General features: G+C 39.3%; 1 protein-coding gene across 6 annotated transcripts in view; it reads left to right on the top strand.

The window, feature by feature from the left end:
- Positions 1 to 2981: 2981 nt before the first annotated feature.
- Positions 2982 to 17650, top strand: part of AFG1L (AFG1 like ATPase) — a 220742-nt gene continuing 206073 nt past the window's right edge. For 3 of the 6 annotated variants that reach the window (XR_014312179.1, XR_014312180.1, XM_082732075.1), the window contains exons 1-2: positions 2982 to 3245; positions 3370 to 3513. Coding sequence is in view for 4 of the 6 variants with exons in the window: in XM_082732075.1 (XP_082588201.1) it covers positions 3378 to 3513 (136 nt within the window). In the remaining 2 variants the exon portion in view is untranslated. Of the gene's footprint in view, positions 3514 to 17650 lie in introns of all 6 variants that reach the window. The other 3 variants (XM_082732072.1, XM_082732074.1, XM_082732073.1) reach the window with 2 other exon arrangements.

The raw sequence follows: 17650 nt of genomic DNA, 5'->3' as shown, positions 1-17650 counted from the left end.
TGCTGGGTGAGACAATTTTATATGGGTAGGGAGGGAAGGCCTTAAGGCCTTAGCTGAGAAGATATAAGGAAGTATGGACATATGGAAGTGAACTAAGAAGATCTCTTAGAGGAGAGCATTCCAGTCAGAAGGCATAAGAAATGCAAAACCTCTAGGGTGGTAAGCAGACTTGTGAGTTCCAGGAACAGCAAGAAAGCCAATGTAGAATGACTGAGGGAAGGTAAGGAAGAGTGGCATGAGATGAAATCACAAAGCCAGTTGGGGGCCAAGTCATGAGGCCTGTAGGATGTTTTACTAATTGAGTGACAGGGGAAGGCATAGTGGATGTTAAACACAAAAATGGCATGATTCAATTTAACATTTTATTTTATTTTATTTTTTTAAAAGATTTTATTTATTTGACAGACAGAGATCACTAGCAGACAGAAAGGCAGACAGAGAGAGAGGAAGGCAAGCAGGTTTCCTGCCAAGCAGAGAGCCCGATGTGGGGCTTGATCCCAGGAAACTAGGATCATGACCTGAGCCAAAGGCAGACGCCCAACTGACTGAGCCACCCAGGCATCCCTTATTTTAGATTTTGATCTTATCCCCTTTCAGTTTCTGTTTACAAGTATATTTTATTAACTCTTTGTGTATATACATTATCTCGTTTAATTCTCACAAAACTTCTGGAAGGTAGTTACGATAGACATTATCTTAATTTTATAGATGAGGAAAACAAAGGCAGAGGTTAATTTAGTGACAAAATCAGAACCCAAATATACCTGACTTCTGTCATAGTATGTTTTCTATTAACCAAACACTTTCTTTCCCATTTCATTCATTATTTATCCTTCTCTGGATACTTTCAGCTTGGTTTTGTCCTTGAGATTAGATGCCAGAACTACTTGGCCTTTTCTCTAGGGAGGTTTTTAAAATAAGGATAAGATAATGTTTTCTGGTTTTCTGATTGGCTTCTATAACTTGTTTCTGATAATGTTAAAAATTACTTTCAGAGTTATTTTTGCTTTTTCATTTGTTTTAGCAATTGCAGGAAATGCAGGAACACAGGATTGATGTTTTAATAAAATGGTTTACAACGGCTACTAAATTAGTCTTCTTGTCATAATGAATTCTCTTGAATACAACAAATGTAATCTAAGTTACCTCATACTGGTACGCAATAAAGTTCATTTGCCATGTTTCTGTTCACTTGCACAGCCATGTGAAAATTTCTTGTAGATGTTCCTGCCAATTTGTCATTATATTGTCTTTGAATGCTGTTTCACTTCCTAATTGTTAAGTTGTTGGAATCCCTGATAAAAAGTAATTTCATTGACCAATGTAAGCACCTATTTTCCCAAAGCAAACAAAATGACACATAGATAATTTTTTTAAAAAAAGATTTTATTTATTTATTTGGCAGACAGAGATTACAAGTAGGCAGAGAGGCAGGCAGAGAGGAGGAAGCAGGCTCCCTGCTGAGCAGAGAGCCCAATGTGGGACTCGATCTCAGGACCCGAGATCATGACCCGAGCCAAAGGCAGTGGCTTAACCCACTGAGCCACCCAGATCACGACCTGAGTGAAGGCAAAGCCACCTACACATAGATAATTTCTGGAAGTGTTGAGTGTGATCAATATGTAAGTCAAGGAAGAATAGTTCAACCTTTCCAAAAGGTTTTTCACAGAGTGTCATACCTCAGATTAATAACAATAAAGAAATAAACATTCACTATAGCATGGAGGAATAGTCATGTCAGACAATAGAATTAAAGATGGAAAACAAATAGTGTAAATTGACTTATTTTGAAAGATAAAATCAAAATAACTTTTCATAAATTGACAGTAGAGTCTCCAAATTATACTGTGATATGCTCTCTTTTTTCTGTTTCTTTGGAATTTTCTATTGTGGACGTACTGCTTAACTTCCTGGAATTCTTTCTAGGGTAGTTTTAGTTTTCACTCAACTGGATTGTGGCTTTGTCCTTCTTATAATTCAGACTTTCTTGACTGCCTGCTCAGTCTATTTCCTGTTCTTGGAGGGTCTTCATCTCCTGTTAAAAGTAAAGCTTCCAGGGGTGCCTGGGTGACTCAGTGGGTTAAGCCTTTGCCTTCACTCAGGTCGTGATCTCAGGGTCTTGGGATCCAGCCCCACACCGTGCTCCCTGCTCAGCAGGGAGCCTGCTTCCTCCTCTCTCACTGCCTGTCTCTCCGCCTACTTGTGATCTCTCTCTGTCAAATAATAAATAAAATCTTAAAAAAATAAAATAAAATCAAAGCTACCAGAAGTCCTTCCTGATTTCCCAAAGTGCTCTCCTTTCATTGATTCCACAACATCTTGTAGAATCTTTTGTTGCTTTTTTCATCCCTCATCCTGGATCGCCAGCCTCTTCTGGACACCAGTTTGTATTCTCAATGCACTTATACTAACTCAAATATTTTTTTGTTTATTCAAATTAGGGCATCCACTTAGGATTTCGTTTTTGAATACACTATCCCATGGCCACTCCATCTACTAATTGTCCATCTCGGGCCACTGGCTTTCCCATGACAGTTATAAATAATTTAAAAACATTTGAGGGGCGCCTGGGTGGCTCAGTGGGTTAAAGCCTCTGCCTTCGGCTCAGGTCATGATCCCAGTGTCCTGGGATCGAGTCCGCGGTCGGTCCGGCTCTCTGCTCAGCAGGGAGCCTGTTTCCCTTCCGCGCTCTTTCTGCCTGTCTCTCTGCCTACTTGTGATCTCTGCCAAATAAAAAAATAAAATCTTAAAAAAAAAAAAAAAACATTTGAGTGCATACCATATTGAAAGTGATTTATGCTTTTCAAATATAGAAAGTAAAAGTGGAAGGAGCACATTTCAGATACTCTGCCAAAGATGAGTTGGGCGCTGGAGGTAAAAAATTAGGGCTACCATTTAAGGAATGAGACCAGGTAACATCAATTTTTTCTTAAAATATGATTGCCCAGTGGGTCACCCACATTTTATTTAGGTCTCGAAATCTCGGTCAAGTACTTAAACTGAGAAGACTCAGGGGTTACGTGACTACACATCATAATCACGTTCCAACTCCCCGAAACGTTTTGGGATCCTTTGCCGGGAATTTTGGCCGGCGCTGGGAGCAGGACTGCCCTCCCCCAGAGCCCATCCTTCCCCGGCTCCCCTCCGCCCACGGCGCTGCCGCACTGCATGCTGGGAGTCGTAGTTCGGCCTGGAGGCGCCCGGAAGGACGGAAGGGAGTCTAGCCAGCCCTCTCGGTAGTAGAGGTTCGGTCCTTCATCTGGCTCCCTTTCATTCTCTGGGGGTAGCCTTCTGTGAGCACGTCTTTATTTGTCCGTGCCACCGTTTCTGTTTTGGGTTTCAATAAAGTTTTCCTCTTCCCTTGTACAGATCTCAAGATGGCGGCCTCCTGGTCGCCCTTGGTTACCCTGCGCTTAGTGCAGAGCCGGCTGAGAGGGAGATGTATTGGGTGCGGGGCCCGGGCTGCAGCTCTCGCCCCTCCGGCCACCGCCCCTGGAAACACCCTTTGGAAAGGTCAGTGACTGTGCCATGAGTAGGCCAAGCCCACTGCAAATGAACGGGGAAGCCTCGGGTCAGTTACCCTCCCTACTCTGTTTTTGCCCAGTTGCCTCCTGGTTTCACGATTTTTGGAGCTAGGGGCCCTTGGAGAGAGGAGTTTCAGTCTCTCTTATCCTGTCTGGCAGCTGATGAAGGAGCCCTGAGTACTGAGGAAGCTGACCCAGGACGGCTTTCATTTGGAGGTCAGAGGTCCACTAAGAGTTTGTTCCCTTCAGGCAGTTAGAGTTAACACCTGCTGAGCCCAGTTGCGGGAGTGCCTGGCTGAAGGGGTGCAACTGTGGGATAGGGGACTGGGGACCCTTATAGTTCGCCTTCCCTGCTCTCCCGAATGGTGACCCTGCAAGGCATCTAAAAGCCAAACCTCAGACTTCTGCCGGCCAGGCTGGCTCTCGGGGGTTCTGGGAATGCAGGTGTTCAAGTATTCTCAGATTGAGGAATCAGTTCTTGTTCTTTTCAGGTCACTAGAGGCTTCAGTGGGGTGTATTTTGTCACTAGGCTTGCTCCACTCATTCATTCAAATCATTACGTGTTCATGAGTGAATGGTCATATGTTGCGAGTAACTAAGTGTTCAGGAGTGCTGATTTTGCTGCTGTATTCACATAGTCCCATTAAACTGCGGGATACTCAAAAGCAAGGACCAAGTGTCTTGTTTGCTCAGCACTTGGCGCAGTGTTTGGCGCCTGACCCTTAAGGTCTATTTCCTGAACGAATGAATGTTATTCTTATTGTCTTTTCCAAGCATACTTATGTTTTCTTTTTTCTTAACTCCAGCACCCCTTCTCATTGGCTTATCTGGCTAAAACCCTATCAGTCTTTAATTATTACCATCAATAAAGTTGAAATTAATACTAGAACTCTGATTAAGTCACCTTAGATTTTTCTGTAAAGTTTAGCATAATTCACTTACTATATATAATGGGATATTTTTGATATCATAAGGGTTGGGTCATAATATAAACTTTATTTTTTTTTTAAATTTGTGAAACAGGTAATAAAAGCAAATGATACAAGAAAAAATATGGTAAAATGTTCCGCCCCTATCCCTTAGTAGTTTTCCTCCCTAGAGGCAACCTCTAATATTAGTTTCTTATGTATTCTTCGGGACAGTCTCTGTATGAACAAATATGTATGTATATAAGTAAGTGTCTGTATTTTAAAAAGTGGTAACATACATATCCTCCTGTACTTTTCTTTTATTTTTTGTTTAGTATATCTTAGAAATCATTACATATCAATACATAGAGAACTGCCTTATTTTATTTTATTTTTAAAAATTAATTCATTTGACAGCATAAGCAGGGGGTGTGGCAAGCGGGAGAAGGAGAAGCAGGCTCTACACACAGCTGGGAGTCCGATATGGGGCTCCATCCCAGGACCCCATGATCATGACCTGAGTTGAAGGCAGTTGCTTAATAGAGCTACCCAGGCACTCCTAGAACTGCCTCATTTTATTTATTTTTTTATTTAACTTAAAAAAATTTTTTAATTTATTTGACACAGAGAGAGACAGCCAGAGAGGGAATAGAAAGAAGCAGGGGGAGTGGGAGAGGGAGAAACAGGCTTCCCACTGAGCAGGGAGCCTGATGCCAGGCTCCATCCCAGGACCCTGGGATCATGGCCTGAGCTAAAGGCAGACGCCTAATGACTGAGCCACCCAGGTGCCTCATAGAATTGCTTTATTTTAGATGGTTAAAATAGAATTCTATTCAATGCATGTACCATAATTTATGAAAATTTAAGATTTAAGGAATGTCATCATAATAACATAAAATTTACTGAATGCTTATTCTGTTGCATGCAGTATGCCAAGTGCTTTCTACACTATCTTATTTAATTCTTATTATCCTCATTTTGGGGATGATGGATCCAAGGTTGCAGAAGTTATATAGCTAGTGAAATGTCATAACTTTTGGCTTCAAGTAAAGGCTATACTTGGATTTACATCTGACCATAAAGGCTTTGCTATTAACCTGTACTCGTATTTTTAAAAAATTAAATCAAGATATCGTTGCTTTCAGAATTATCTCTTAGAATTTCAGAACTCACCAGAAACCAAAGGGTTAATGGAACTAATTGCAGCTGCAACTTTTCCTCTAAACCTTTCTCATTTGCCTTTAAATTTCCCTCCTACTTCAGAGATGTGGATTTGAGGCTTGTTCTCCCATCTTCTCATTTGCCTGCCTCTCCAGTAAACCCTTTTCCTGCTGCCTACTTGATTCTCAGTGATTGTCTTTGCTGCACATTGGGCAGCCAAACTTGGGTTTTGTTACAGATTTGTCAAGCTGGCCAGGAGTTCTTTGCCTGCCTGTGGGTGGTTTGTTAGCCCGTAGTTGGCGAGGGCGGCCTGGTGACAAGTCCAAGCAGCTGCCCAGGTTCTTTGCCCTAGGGACTGTCCCTGGGGCCCCATCCCAGCTGGGTACCTTTGACTTTCAGCACCTCATTTAACCTTTGTGGCAGGGAAACGTTTCCTTGGATTCAATTTGGACAGATGTCTCTTGGTGAGTAGTATTTCATGTGTGATGGCATGTGAGTTTATTTCTTCCTCCTATTTAGTTTGGCTCTCAGATTTCTCCTCCCATTCAGTTGCCTTCAAATAGTGGGTTTTGGTTCCCTTAGTCTCCTTTTCTTAAGAAAAGGCTTGGCTAGGGAACCATTTGGTTCAGTTTGTAGAGCCCCAACTTTTGGGGAGGAACGATGTTCGCAGAGGTACTCTGGGCTTCATTTTTTTGTTGTTGTTGTTGCTAAAGCTTTTGGTATTTTAGAATAAAACAAGCTGTGTTCTAATTGGAAAATGGGAACTGACAATTCCATCTCCACATGCAGCCCTTTGGCCTGTATTCTCCAAAAATGGGCAGTCCTTTTTGGCAACACTGCTTGGCTGCGTCCATTAATTATAATACCATCTTGCAATTAGATTTGTGTTGTAAAAGGGGGATATCTAGAAATTGGACCTTTAGGATTTTGTTTGCATCTTGTGTATTTGTGTGTCCTTGTGTGTTGTAAAAGTGAGATATTTTCTCTACCTCTGGGTGTTATTGCTAAAATTAATTTTGTGGAAGAGCTTTATTTAGTTGGTTCCAAGGCAAGCACTTGTAAGAATTGGGCATTCTAAAACTGAGAAAGATGGAAACTAACCCAGCTGTTTTTTATGTTCACATGATCTTGGAAAACATTCAGTATTAAGACTAATTCAAGGTTATTGGTTTAAATAAAAGGGGCACGTCTTTAGAATTGTCAGCATTAAATGTAAAGGTTTTATTCTGCCTGTCTTTACCGAAAGTCAAATAAACTCATGTTATCACCATTGCAAAATTTGTTAGAGTTTTAAGAACTTGTTCTTATTAAGTTGTATGGGTGATCTAAGAACAAATAAGCAGATGTAAGTACTTTTAACAGATGTAATTAAGACTGCTGGAAATAATAAGGGTAACAACTCTATATGCCAGGAAAGTGAGCCTGGTTACCCAAAGAGGACAAAATCTGAATGTGAAAAGTAAAATTGTGAGATGTTGTGAGAAGTAAAGTTTTAGAAGTTTGTGAGAAGGGAATTTTTGGAAAGGAATTCTGTGGGGATTAGTTTTTTTGTGGAGATTAATTATGGAGAATAGTATTTAAGAAGTTTGTTAGTGATTAACACCGGAAAAAGAGAAGGGAGCATAAAAGAACAAGAGTAGGCAGAAGTTGAGCGGTGATATGATATCAGCAGAAGCCTTAACTGATTCTCTTGAGGAGTTCCAAAAGTTGGTTATCCTTCAGAACCATCCTAAATTGAGACAAAAGGGCTGGACTTTTGTAACAGTGATTGGATATGACCACTTGGGAAGAGGGCATACCCGTGGTAAGGCAGCCAGCTGTCTTCAGTCAAGACAATCCTGATGGTGTCTGAGAGCTGGGGACTTTCGGGAGCCTTCCTACAGCTGAGAGTCCTTCGTTCCTGATGGAGATATGTTTATGGATGGGGAGCAGTTTTATGGATCAAAGACAATGAAGAGCTGGATGCAGTGGTGACCATCAACTATTGTCCATTGCTGAGGACACCAGAAATTGGACTGATTGCTCAAGGGAACAATAGGCAGATTAAGCTGCCAGTTTGGCAAAGACTCCAAAAACCTTTTGTAATGACTTTAGTGCCAGACATGGGTTCAACTAAATATCAACCCAGTTTTCCTGGGAGGACCTCAAAAGAGCAAGAAATGAGAATTTTAAAAAAATTTTCTTTCTTTTTTATTTTTTAAGGATTGGGAATTTGGATATGATATTGGCACTAAAGCCTGTTGGAGCTAAAATGAATCCTTATCCCAGAACATCTTATGGAAGAAATGATTAACCATATTCTCCAAAACACCCGTTATAGTTAAAATACAACTCTTTTTTTTTTTTTAATTTTATTTATTTATTTGACAGAGATCACAAGTAGGCTGAAAGGCAGGCGGCGGGGGAGGAGGGTGGGGAAGTGGGCTCCCCACTGAGCAGAGAGCCTGATGTGGGGCTCAATGCGGGGCTCCATCCCAGGACCCAAGGATCATGACCTGAGCCGAAAGCAGAGGCTTAAAACCATTGAGCCACCCAGGGACCCCAAGATACTACTCTTAAGTGGATCCATAGGTATATTGTGGGTCCCACTTTTCACAGCACCATTAAAAAATGTGACATTTGTGCTAAAAACCATTCTAAAATTGGCCCCCACCAGTTCTAAAAGGTATACAATTTAGAGGTACCGAACCTGGAGAAAATCGGCAGGTAGACTTTATGCCAAAGACTATTATGCCAAAAACAACAGGTAATTTTCAATATTTCTTAGTCTTTGTAGACACCTTTACAAATTGTGCTGAAGCTTTTCCATGCTATTCAGAGGAGACCTCAGAAATTGTCAAAAACACTTAAAAAAAAGATTTATGTATTTGAAAGAAATTGAGAGATTGAGAAAATAAGTGGGAGGAGGGGCAAAGGGAGAAGCAGATTTCCGCAGAGTGGGGAGCCCGATGTTGCAGGATGCCATCCCAGGACCCTGGGATCATGACCTGAGCCAAACGAAGGCAGACACTTAACTGATTGAGACATCTAGGTGCCTTGTCAAAAACACTTTTAAGTAAGGTTATTGCCAGGTCATTAACAATTCAGAGCAACAATGGAGTGGCATCTGTGGCAAAAATCATACAAGTAGTGTTCAGTGCCTTGGCCATTCAGTGGAAATTACATGCTTTCTGGAGAAGCCAACCAATTGGAAAAACAGAAAAAAATGAACTTTGGCAAAAATATGCCAAGAAACCAACTTAACTTGAGAAGAAGCCTTGCTTGCTTCTCTGCTTTGGGTAAGAGTGGCCCCTAGAAGTAGGCTTGGTTTAGGCCCTCATGCGATGTTATATGGAAGACTCTACACTCTTCATGACTTAGGAGTTCCTGATGAGGCTTATGTTAGGGAATTGAATATTACCGTGTAAGTTTGTTTCTAGACAAAGTTTTGTTTGTTTGTGCTTTTACACTGCCTGAATCTTGGAGACTTGATGGTATTAAGGACCTGGAAGAAAAAGCACTTGGAGGGCCAGCTCCATCCTCATTAGAAGACAGGATCTTATAAAGTACTGGTGACCACCCATTCTTTAGTGAAACTAAAGAGAATTAAGCCGTGGATTCGTTACACTCAAATTATAAGAGTCCACAGGTTCCCTATACCCTGTCACAAGGAGAACATCAAAAAGAGCCCTGTTTGGACTGGCAAGCCTTTGATGGACCTGAAAATACTTTTTAGGGGAGCTGGTCTGAAGAAATCCACAAGTACTACAAGCTGGTTGGTTACAACAAATCTCTCCTGAGGTCTTGATAAAATATAGTACAAAAACTAATAACCAAAGTACACACACCTTGGTAATGTAGGATTTTGGGTTTCAACCTGGAGCTAAAGAATATTTCTAGATTGCTGCAGAAAGGTTCCATTCCTCTAACCCTGATTTTTACTTCTGTGTCAGCAGAAAGTAACTAGAATGGTCATTGTCCCATTTCTCTCAAGAATGAGGAATGATCAAAAGTGGGGATTGAAACCAGTAACCAAAGGGTTAATGGGACTAATTGCAGTTGTAGCCTAAAAAGTGCAGCAGCAACGTTATACCCAGACCTTTTTTCCCTTGCCTTTAAATTTCCTTCTCTCCTCCTCTGGAGAGGCGGATTTGAGGCTTGCTGTCCTGTTTCCTTGTTTGGCTCCATCTTTAATAAACCCTTTTGTTGCTACATACTTGGTACCTCAGTGGTGGTCTTTGCTGGGCATTGGACAGGTGAACATGCGTTGTTATAATACTGCCTCCTATATTCAAATCTAGCCAGTTTTAGGGTTAGAGATTTAATGAAAATACAGTTAAGGTAGAGATTGATTTAATTGTAAGTAAAGGTACTCCCTCCCTCTCTTTAAATAAAAAAATTTAAGTTGAAATGCTTTTCAGTATTTAGAGTTCAATTTTAAAATGGGCCTTGTATCCCTCAATTTTGGGGGGAATATTTACTGTTTACATTTATATTTGCATTTTTTTCATTTTTTCAAGTCCATCCTTTACTACAGTGTAATGTGAGGGAAACATTGACTTAATGTTAAACAGAAGAAGGAAATAGACCAAGGAAAGGAATGAGGGGAAAGGAAGAGCATGTTCATTGTTTTTATGTCTCATCTAAGCTTTAGTGCCAGCCTTGGCTCCAAGATGTTTGGGAAGCCGAACTATGAAGAATTTAGGGGTCCTAAAAAGCTCTTCATGCAAATCAGCTTACCTGGTTGCCTAATTTAAATTCCTTAGGAAATAGAACATTATGAATTCCATTTGGGGATATGTATATTTCCATTATTTTTTTGTTTTTGTTTTTCCCAAGATTTTATTTATTTCACAGAGAGAGTCCAAGCAGGGGGAGTGGCAGACAGAGGGAGAGGGAGAAGGAGGTTCCCGCTGAGCTGAGTAGGGAGCCTGCTTGATCCCAGATCACAACCCCAGCCGAAGTCAGATGCTTAACCTACTGAGCTACCTGGGTGCCCTTTTCATTAGTTTATTAAAAATTTAAATTGAGGGTCACCTCGCTGGCTCGGTTGAGCGTCTGCCTTCGACTCAGGTCATGATCCCCCAGGGTCCTGGGATGGAGCCCCAGCTGGGCTCCTTGCTCAGCAGGGAGCCTACTTCTCCCTCTCCCTCTGCCTGCTGCTCTGCCTGCTTGTGTACTGGAAATACGCACTCTCTTTCTCTCAAATAGATAAATAAAATCTTTGGAAAAATGCTTTAAAAAATTTGAATTGAAATTTGGTGTCCTATATTTTAAGTATAGATGCTCAAATTTTATTTTATTGCCCATTTTCTTTTCGGCCTAAGTGTATCTTCATTTAATGTAATGGTTGTTCAACTTCCAAATAGTGAAGAGGAAACATTAGAGATTAGAATGGCCATGGTGTGGGTGGGAAATGCCTCAAATTGGCTAATTCAGTTGAAGCCTTGTATTAAGTGTGTGTGTGTGTGTGTGTGTGTGTGTGTGTGTGTGTGTGTGTGTATGGTGGTGGCGGTGGTGGTGGTGGTGGTGGTGGTGGTCGGGGAAGTGAATGAAATTGAGTCCCAGCCCTTGAATAGTTCACAGTCTTGGAAGAGCGATGAAATGATAATAGCTAACATTTATGGACCTCTTTCTGTGTTCCACGTGATCTGCTAGCAGTTTCTTTCTCTTCCATAATTTAATCTTCATAAAAGCCCTGTAAAATACTAGTTACCTCTGTCTCATAGATGGATAAAGAGGCATGGTCACCCAACTGGGATGTGAACCCAGGTACTTTTTGCTCCAGAACCACACACTTCACCATTGTTGTCTAGCTCCTTAATATAACAATGGACATTGATAGCCTGTCATGTAAACTCATCTTAAGTGTTGCAGGACTGTGGAGTGAAAGCGGCTCTGCTTGGAGAGGGGAGGGTGTGGCAGCACAAGTGTAGAAGTGGGCTATAGATGGCCCTTTTACTGGATTAGGGGCCCTCAGGGAGAGCAGCTAGAGATGAAGCTGGGAAGGTGGCCTGGATCTGCTTAAAAGTCCTGTATAGTGCGCGAAGATGTCTAGGCTCAGCAGGGTGCTGGTGGAGGTTTTATAAGAAGAAAAGTTGTCGTATTGGTTTTAGCATGGTTTTTCCTGTTGCTGCCTGAAATGCAGATTGGGAATGCCTGGGTGGGGGATACTGGAAACTCGGTGGTGGTTTAGAAGGAAGTTGTAGTTCTGGAGAGAGCGGTTCATAGCCTGAATTACTGCTGTGGTGAGGTGGGAAACAGGGCAGCAAGGGAGGGGCTTCAGAGACTGTTCTTCGATAGAGTTGCCAGGCTTTGGGTGAGACAAGGAAAGAGAAGAGTTAGGATCAACTTAGGTTTCCTAGTTTGGGTAATTTGATGGCATTACCATCCATCAAGGTAAACAAATCAAACACACAAAAAGTAGGGCCAGAGGCATTTTAGGGAGAGCTTCCTTTCTGGACTTGTTAAATTTGAGTTGGTTATGACAGTTCTGGATAATTAAGTTTAATTAGTTGTAGGAAATATGGGGGTCTGAGACTAAAAAAGGAAAAATGAGGTGTCAAGAGCTATGAGAATGGAAGAACTAGCCTGGGAATATTTGTAGAGAGAAAAGGAGAAAACCCTGACCGTGAGTCCTTGGTCAATAAAACTGACATTTTATGAGAAGAACATGACCTTGTCGGAGAACATTAAGAGAGGTCATAGGAAAACTAGAGGAGAAACCAAAGAGGAGAATGTTCCTAGGGTTTTCTAAAATTGAACATTAGCATATCTGAAAATTCTATTTTATTTAAGCTAGCTTTTGTAAATAAATTGTTTCATGGAGGCAAGGTACTGTTAGAGCTGCATCTTGTGATTTTTTTCCAGAGTGTCTTTCTGTATCTCAATGTTGTATTTTTAGGTGTCTTTATTAAACGATGACTCATGTTCACCCTTGGTTCCACAACCTCTTTACTATATATATACAGGAGATCTCGATTAGGCATTGATATGAAACTAATGTACCTCAGCCATATGAATTGGTATAATTTATTGTTAGTATATATTAGTGGTTAAGAAAATGGACTTTGGACTTTACTACCTAATTAGGTGAATACCCTTATGTGTAAGTTCATGTTTCTTGGATTTTCATTAACATCTATTGTATTAGAAAAGAATGTTCTTGCCTACTCCTGAGACTGATAACTTCATGATAATTTATTTTCCAATTAGTGTTTGAAAAAACATAGCACAGCTTATTCCATAGGCAAAGCTGGTGCCCTAGAGGTAGTTCTAGGGGCTGGAGGGGCAGATAAAAAAGGGTGGGTCTAAGAACAGAACTGATAGGAAGGATTGTCAGAGATGAGTGATTGATCTACTGTAGATTAGTACTGCTTTATACCTCAAGAGCTTGATTTTCTTTGTTTAAGAAAATCATATTGAAATCAAATCCTTTGATTTGTCTTTTTACTAAAAGTACTGCAGAAATAGTAGGTGTTAAGATTCTAGAAACCGGAAGGTCAGCCTTGGGCCCAGTGTAGTAGTATGTTCCATCTATAAATTCTCTGACAAGTGATCTATCCTCTGCTTGAATGTATCTAGTACTTGTTTTCCTAGGTCACTCATATTTTTCACTGACCTGTAACTAAGGTTTTTTTCTAATTTCTCCTTTAAAAAACCTTTTCGATATGTCTGTTCTTCCTGCTGTGTTAGGTCTTCCTTCCCTAAGGTCCTCAACTGAGATCCCGTTTCTGCATCTACTTTCTTGGAGGTTCTGATATTTTAATCTCCAGAATCTTTTTCATAGCTTTTGTTCACTGTCCTGCTCCTGCCCCCTTATTTCTTCTCTTCATGGAGCCCATTCTAGGCTTATTCTATCATATTCTTGCCCGGGTAGCAGTTTTCAACAACTTTTAAAGCCTGACTAGGTAATTCTTAGAATAGTTCCTTCATAGCTTCATAATGCAACTCCATCTTAAATGTAAACCATGTAGATTCCATTAAAAAATTCTTATGTGTATGAGTATATAAAAAATTTAAATGAACCTAAAAAATGTTATTTTTCTTTAGCACTTGAAAGAAGATAGATCCCTTAGATCTCATTATTAAATAGTGTATGAACAGGGTGAATATTAAAGAGTTACTCAGTATGCTAGGCCATGCCTATAATTACTTCAGAATAGCTTTATTCAGATTTTTAGGCGGTATTTTACTGATTTGTTATCATGAAATTTAAAGTACTATTTTTTTCCTTTTGTAAAGTTATACACTGGCACATTAAGATTAACCAGCTTCGAAAGGAAAAGAATGATAACCAGCAAGCATTTAGTTTTAATTTTCATAATTTTTCTATTTAAATCAAAAGCACCCTTTTAAAGCCCCTAAATCAGCCTTTTATAAATAAAGTAAATCATCTTGTGATGCATTCCTTGATGATGGCTTATGTTGTTTTTCTAAAGAAAGAGTTTAATTAAGATTTGATTTTCTTCTATTCTGCACTTTGTTTATTCATCACTGAATTAAACATAGGTCTTTAATGTCACTGGTAAGTCTAACTTTTTGGGTCATTGATGACCATTGCAGTTTTCAAAAAAACAGCTGAATATTTATATTTGGGGTATTATTAGAACATAATAGAGCATAAATGGGCTGCCTATGACCTTAATATGGGCTTCTGTCATTGTAGGAGAACATTTCTGGTCAGTGGCCACTGTTTACAGTTTGTTAAAATCAACACAAATGTACAAATAACTCATGAATAATTGTGAACACAGTATTTGAATGGATGTTTAATAAATATGCATTAAAAATCTAATTACAGTAATGAAGTTTACAGCTGAAATTTTAATCCAGCCCTTTAGAAATATTAAATGTGCTTTTCCTGATTGTGCATTTTTCTCACAGCAGTTGGGTAAACATTTTAAACTGGAAATCTAAATTCCTTATATAATTTTGATTTCATTTAACTAAGCATGTGTTCTTTTTGGCAACAATCTTCTTCCTCTTTGTGAAGAAGTGAACCTCCTTTTATTCCATAACTGTTACTTTGAAGAATTTTGATCAGTTCTATCTTAGGACTGATGAACATATGGGATACCAGATGAATAATAAAATGTGACCTGCAAAGACTGGATTGTGATTTTGGTTTCATTGATCGTATTGGGACAGTCATTTAATGTGTCATTTCCATTTTCTCATCTGTAGAACTGGGATTAATTATCCTAACTCTCCCTTCCCTGCAGGTCATTTACGAGGCTCAAATAAGTTATTATGTGAGAAAGTACTTTGAAAACGATAAGAATTGTTACATGAATGTGGAACTATGCTAGGAGTAATTTAAATATTAAAATGCCGGAGTTGGTAGATTCTAGTCAGTGAGTAGAAATGGAATGAATTCAACTCTATACAGAATTACTGAAGTAATTTTAACTTTGCGGGGGGTGGGGGGGAGGATTCATTAAACTAATGGCAAAGGACCAGTCTGATTTCAGTGCTTTGAATTGTAGAAAATGCAGTTTTGGTTTTCTTTTTTTTCTTTAAGATTGTGCAAAGGGCCTCTGTAGGTAACCAGTGATGGTTTTTGTTCTTTTTGGATTTAACTGCTTTTTCGCTGGATACTCTGAATACCTAGAGGTTCTTTGTCATGATGTTTCAATGAAAGCTGTGAAAGTTTGATTTATAGTATGCAAGTGATATATCTTCATTTAGTAAAAAATTGATATTGTTTTCAAAAATAACTCAAGTATTTGTGAATTATTTGCTGTGCAGAAAGATATAAAGATAATATTTTATAGAGTCAAAGAATATTAAAGCTGAAGAGGGCCTCGGTCATGTAGTCAAATGATAGGCATGTAGTTTCTGCCTTAACTGTTTCTTTCATTTTTGGATGTCCTACAGTTAGAAAAGTTTTTTTTTTTTTTTAATTTGATTTACTTATTTTAAGTAATCTCTGTACCCAGCATGGGGCTTGAACTCATGACCCTGAGATTAAGAGTCTTGTGCTCTTCAGACTGAGCAGCCAGGTGCCCCTAGAAAATTCTTCAAATAGAATGAAATTCGAGCTTTTCTTTACCTTCTTTACATTCATCTTGAAACTTTCCTCAGGCACAGCATATATAACTCTAGTCCGGATTGCACATATGACAGTTCTTTAAATATATCAAGAATGATAATATCATTTACTTAATTTACTCATTTATTCATTCATTCATCATCCTTGTCCTAATTCCATTTGACAACCTTTCAAATATTAAAGACTTAGATTTAATTCATTCATTAATTCATTCATTCCCCAAACGTTTCTTGGTACCATCTATATGCTAGACATAGGGTGCTGGGATATTACTATGTCTCTTCTCAGTGTCAGCTGCCCCTTGTCCTGTTAGTCAAGTCTCATGACATGGTTTCTAGATCCCCAGAACTTCTTCCATTCTTGAGGTTACAATCTACTTTCTGAATGTCGCTCTGAGAATGTGGTCTCCATATCTCAGTATATTCCTTCAGATATGTCTGGCTAGAGGAGTGTTGTAGTTACCTTTTCTGTGTCCTGTTACATTCATGTCTCACCTTAAGACTCCTAGGACTTTTAAGATAAGATCTCTCCAATTTGTATTCGATTAATTTTTTAAAAAATAAATATTATAAAAATAGTACATGTGCATAGTAGGAAATACAGAAGAGGCAGCTATTAAGTATACTTAAAAAATTAAAAAGTTGTGGGGCGCTTGCCTTTGGCTCAGGTCTTGATCCCAGGGTCATGGGATTGAGCCATGCATGGGCTCCTTGCTCAGCAGGGCATCTGCTTCTCTCTCTTTCTCTGCCTCTGCCCCTTCCCCGACTCATGCTCTCTGTCTCTCTTCTAAATAAATAAATCCTTTAAAAAAAACTGAAAAGTTATTGAGTTATGATGTTCATTTAGAAAAGTACACATGATAATTGTAAAGCCTACCGAATTTTCATAAAGAGAATAGATCTGTGTAATATAACCTAAATCAAGAAATAGAACATTTATAATGCCTGAGTTGGCAACTGTTGAGCACTCTCTGAGTTGCTAGCCCTTTACTTGCAATGGTAATCAACATCCTGTTATATATTACTATTAATTTGTTTTGCCTGTTTTTAAATTTTATATAAATAGAATCATGATCCTTGCTTATTTCACTTAACATTATGTTTGTGAGGTTCATCAATCTTTTCCATATAATAACAGTTAATTCATTTTGCTGAATACAATATGACATTATATACTTAGACCACAATTTTCTTTAAAGTAGCTTCTTTTTTTTTTTTTTTTTAAAGATTGTATTGTATTTATTTATTTGACAGACAGAGATCACAAGCAGGCAGAACAGCAGGCGGGGTGGGGGGGCAGGTTTCCTGCTGAGCAGAGAGCCCAATGCGGGGCTTGATGCCAGGACTCTTGAGATCATGACCTAGGCCAAAGGCAGAGGCTTTAACCCACTGAGCCATCCAGGTGCCCCAGACCACAATTTTCTTAAAGGTCTTTTTATTTTTTTAATTGCAGTATAGTTCGCACACAACATTACAATAGTTCAGGTATATACCCCATAGTGATTGGAGAACTCTATTGATAATGCTGTGCTCGCCGACAGTGTAGCTACTGTTGGTCACCATACAATGCTATTACAGCACCATTGATTATATTCTCTATGCTGTATCTTTCATCTCCATAACTTACATGTTCTGTAACTGGAAGCTTGTATCTCCCAATCCCCTTCACCCATTTTGCCCGTCTCCTACCTCCTGCGGCTTTGGAAATCACCAGTTTGTTCTGTGTTTTATGGATCTGTTTCTGCTTTTTTTTTGTTCATATTTTTAGATTCCACACATAAGTGAAATCCCATGGTATTCGTCTTTCTGTCTGACTTATTTAACTTAGCATAATACTTTCAGAGGTCTATCCATGTTGTTGCAAATGGCAAGATCTCATTCTTTTTTAAGAGCTGTATAGTATTCCATTATACATATATACCATATCTTTTTTATCCATACATCTGTTGATAGACACGTAGGTTGCTCCATATCTCCATGTTTCTGACAGTGCGGTCATGAATTTATATTCCCCCCAACAGTGCA

This window comes from Mustela nivalis, assembly GCF_964662115.1.
Source record: "Mustela nivalis genome assembly, chromosome: 5".
NCBI lineage: Eukaryota > Metazoa > Chordata > Mammalia > Carnivora > Mustelidae > Mustela > Mustela nivalis.
This window is presented reverse-complemented; position numbering and strand designations above follow the sequence as displayed.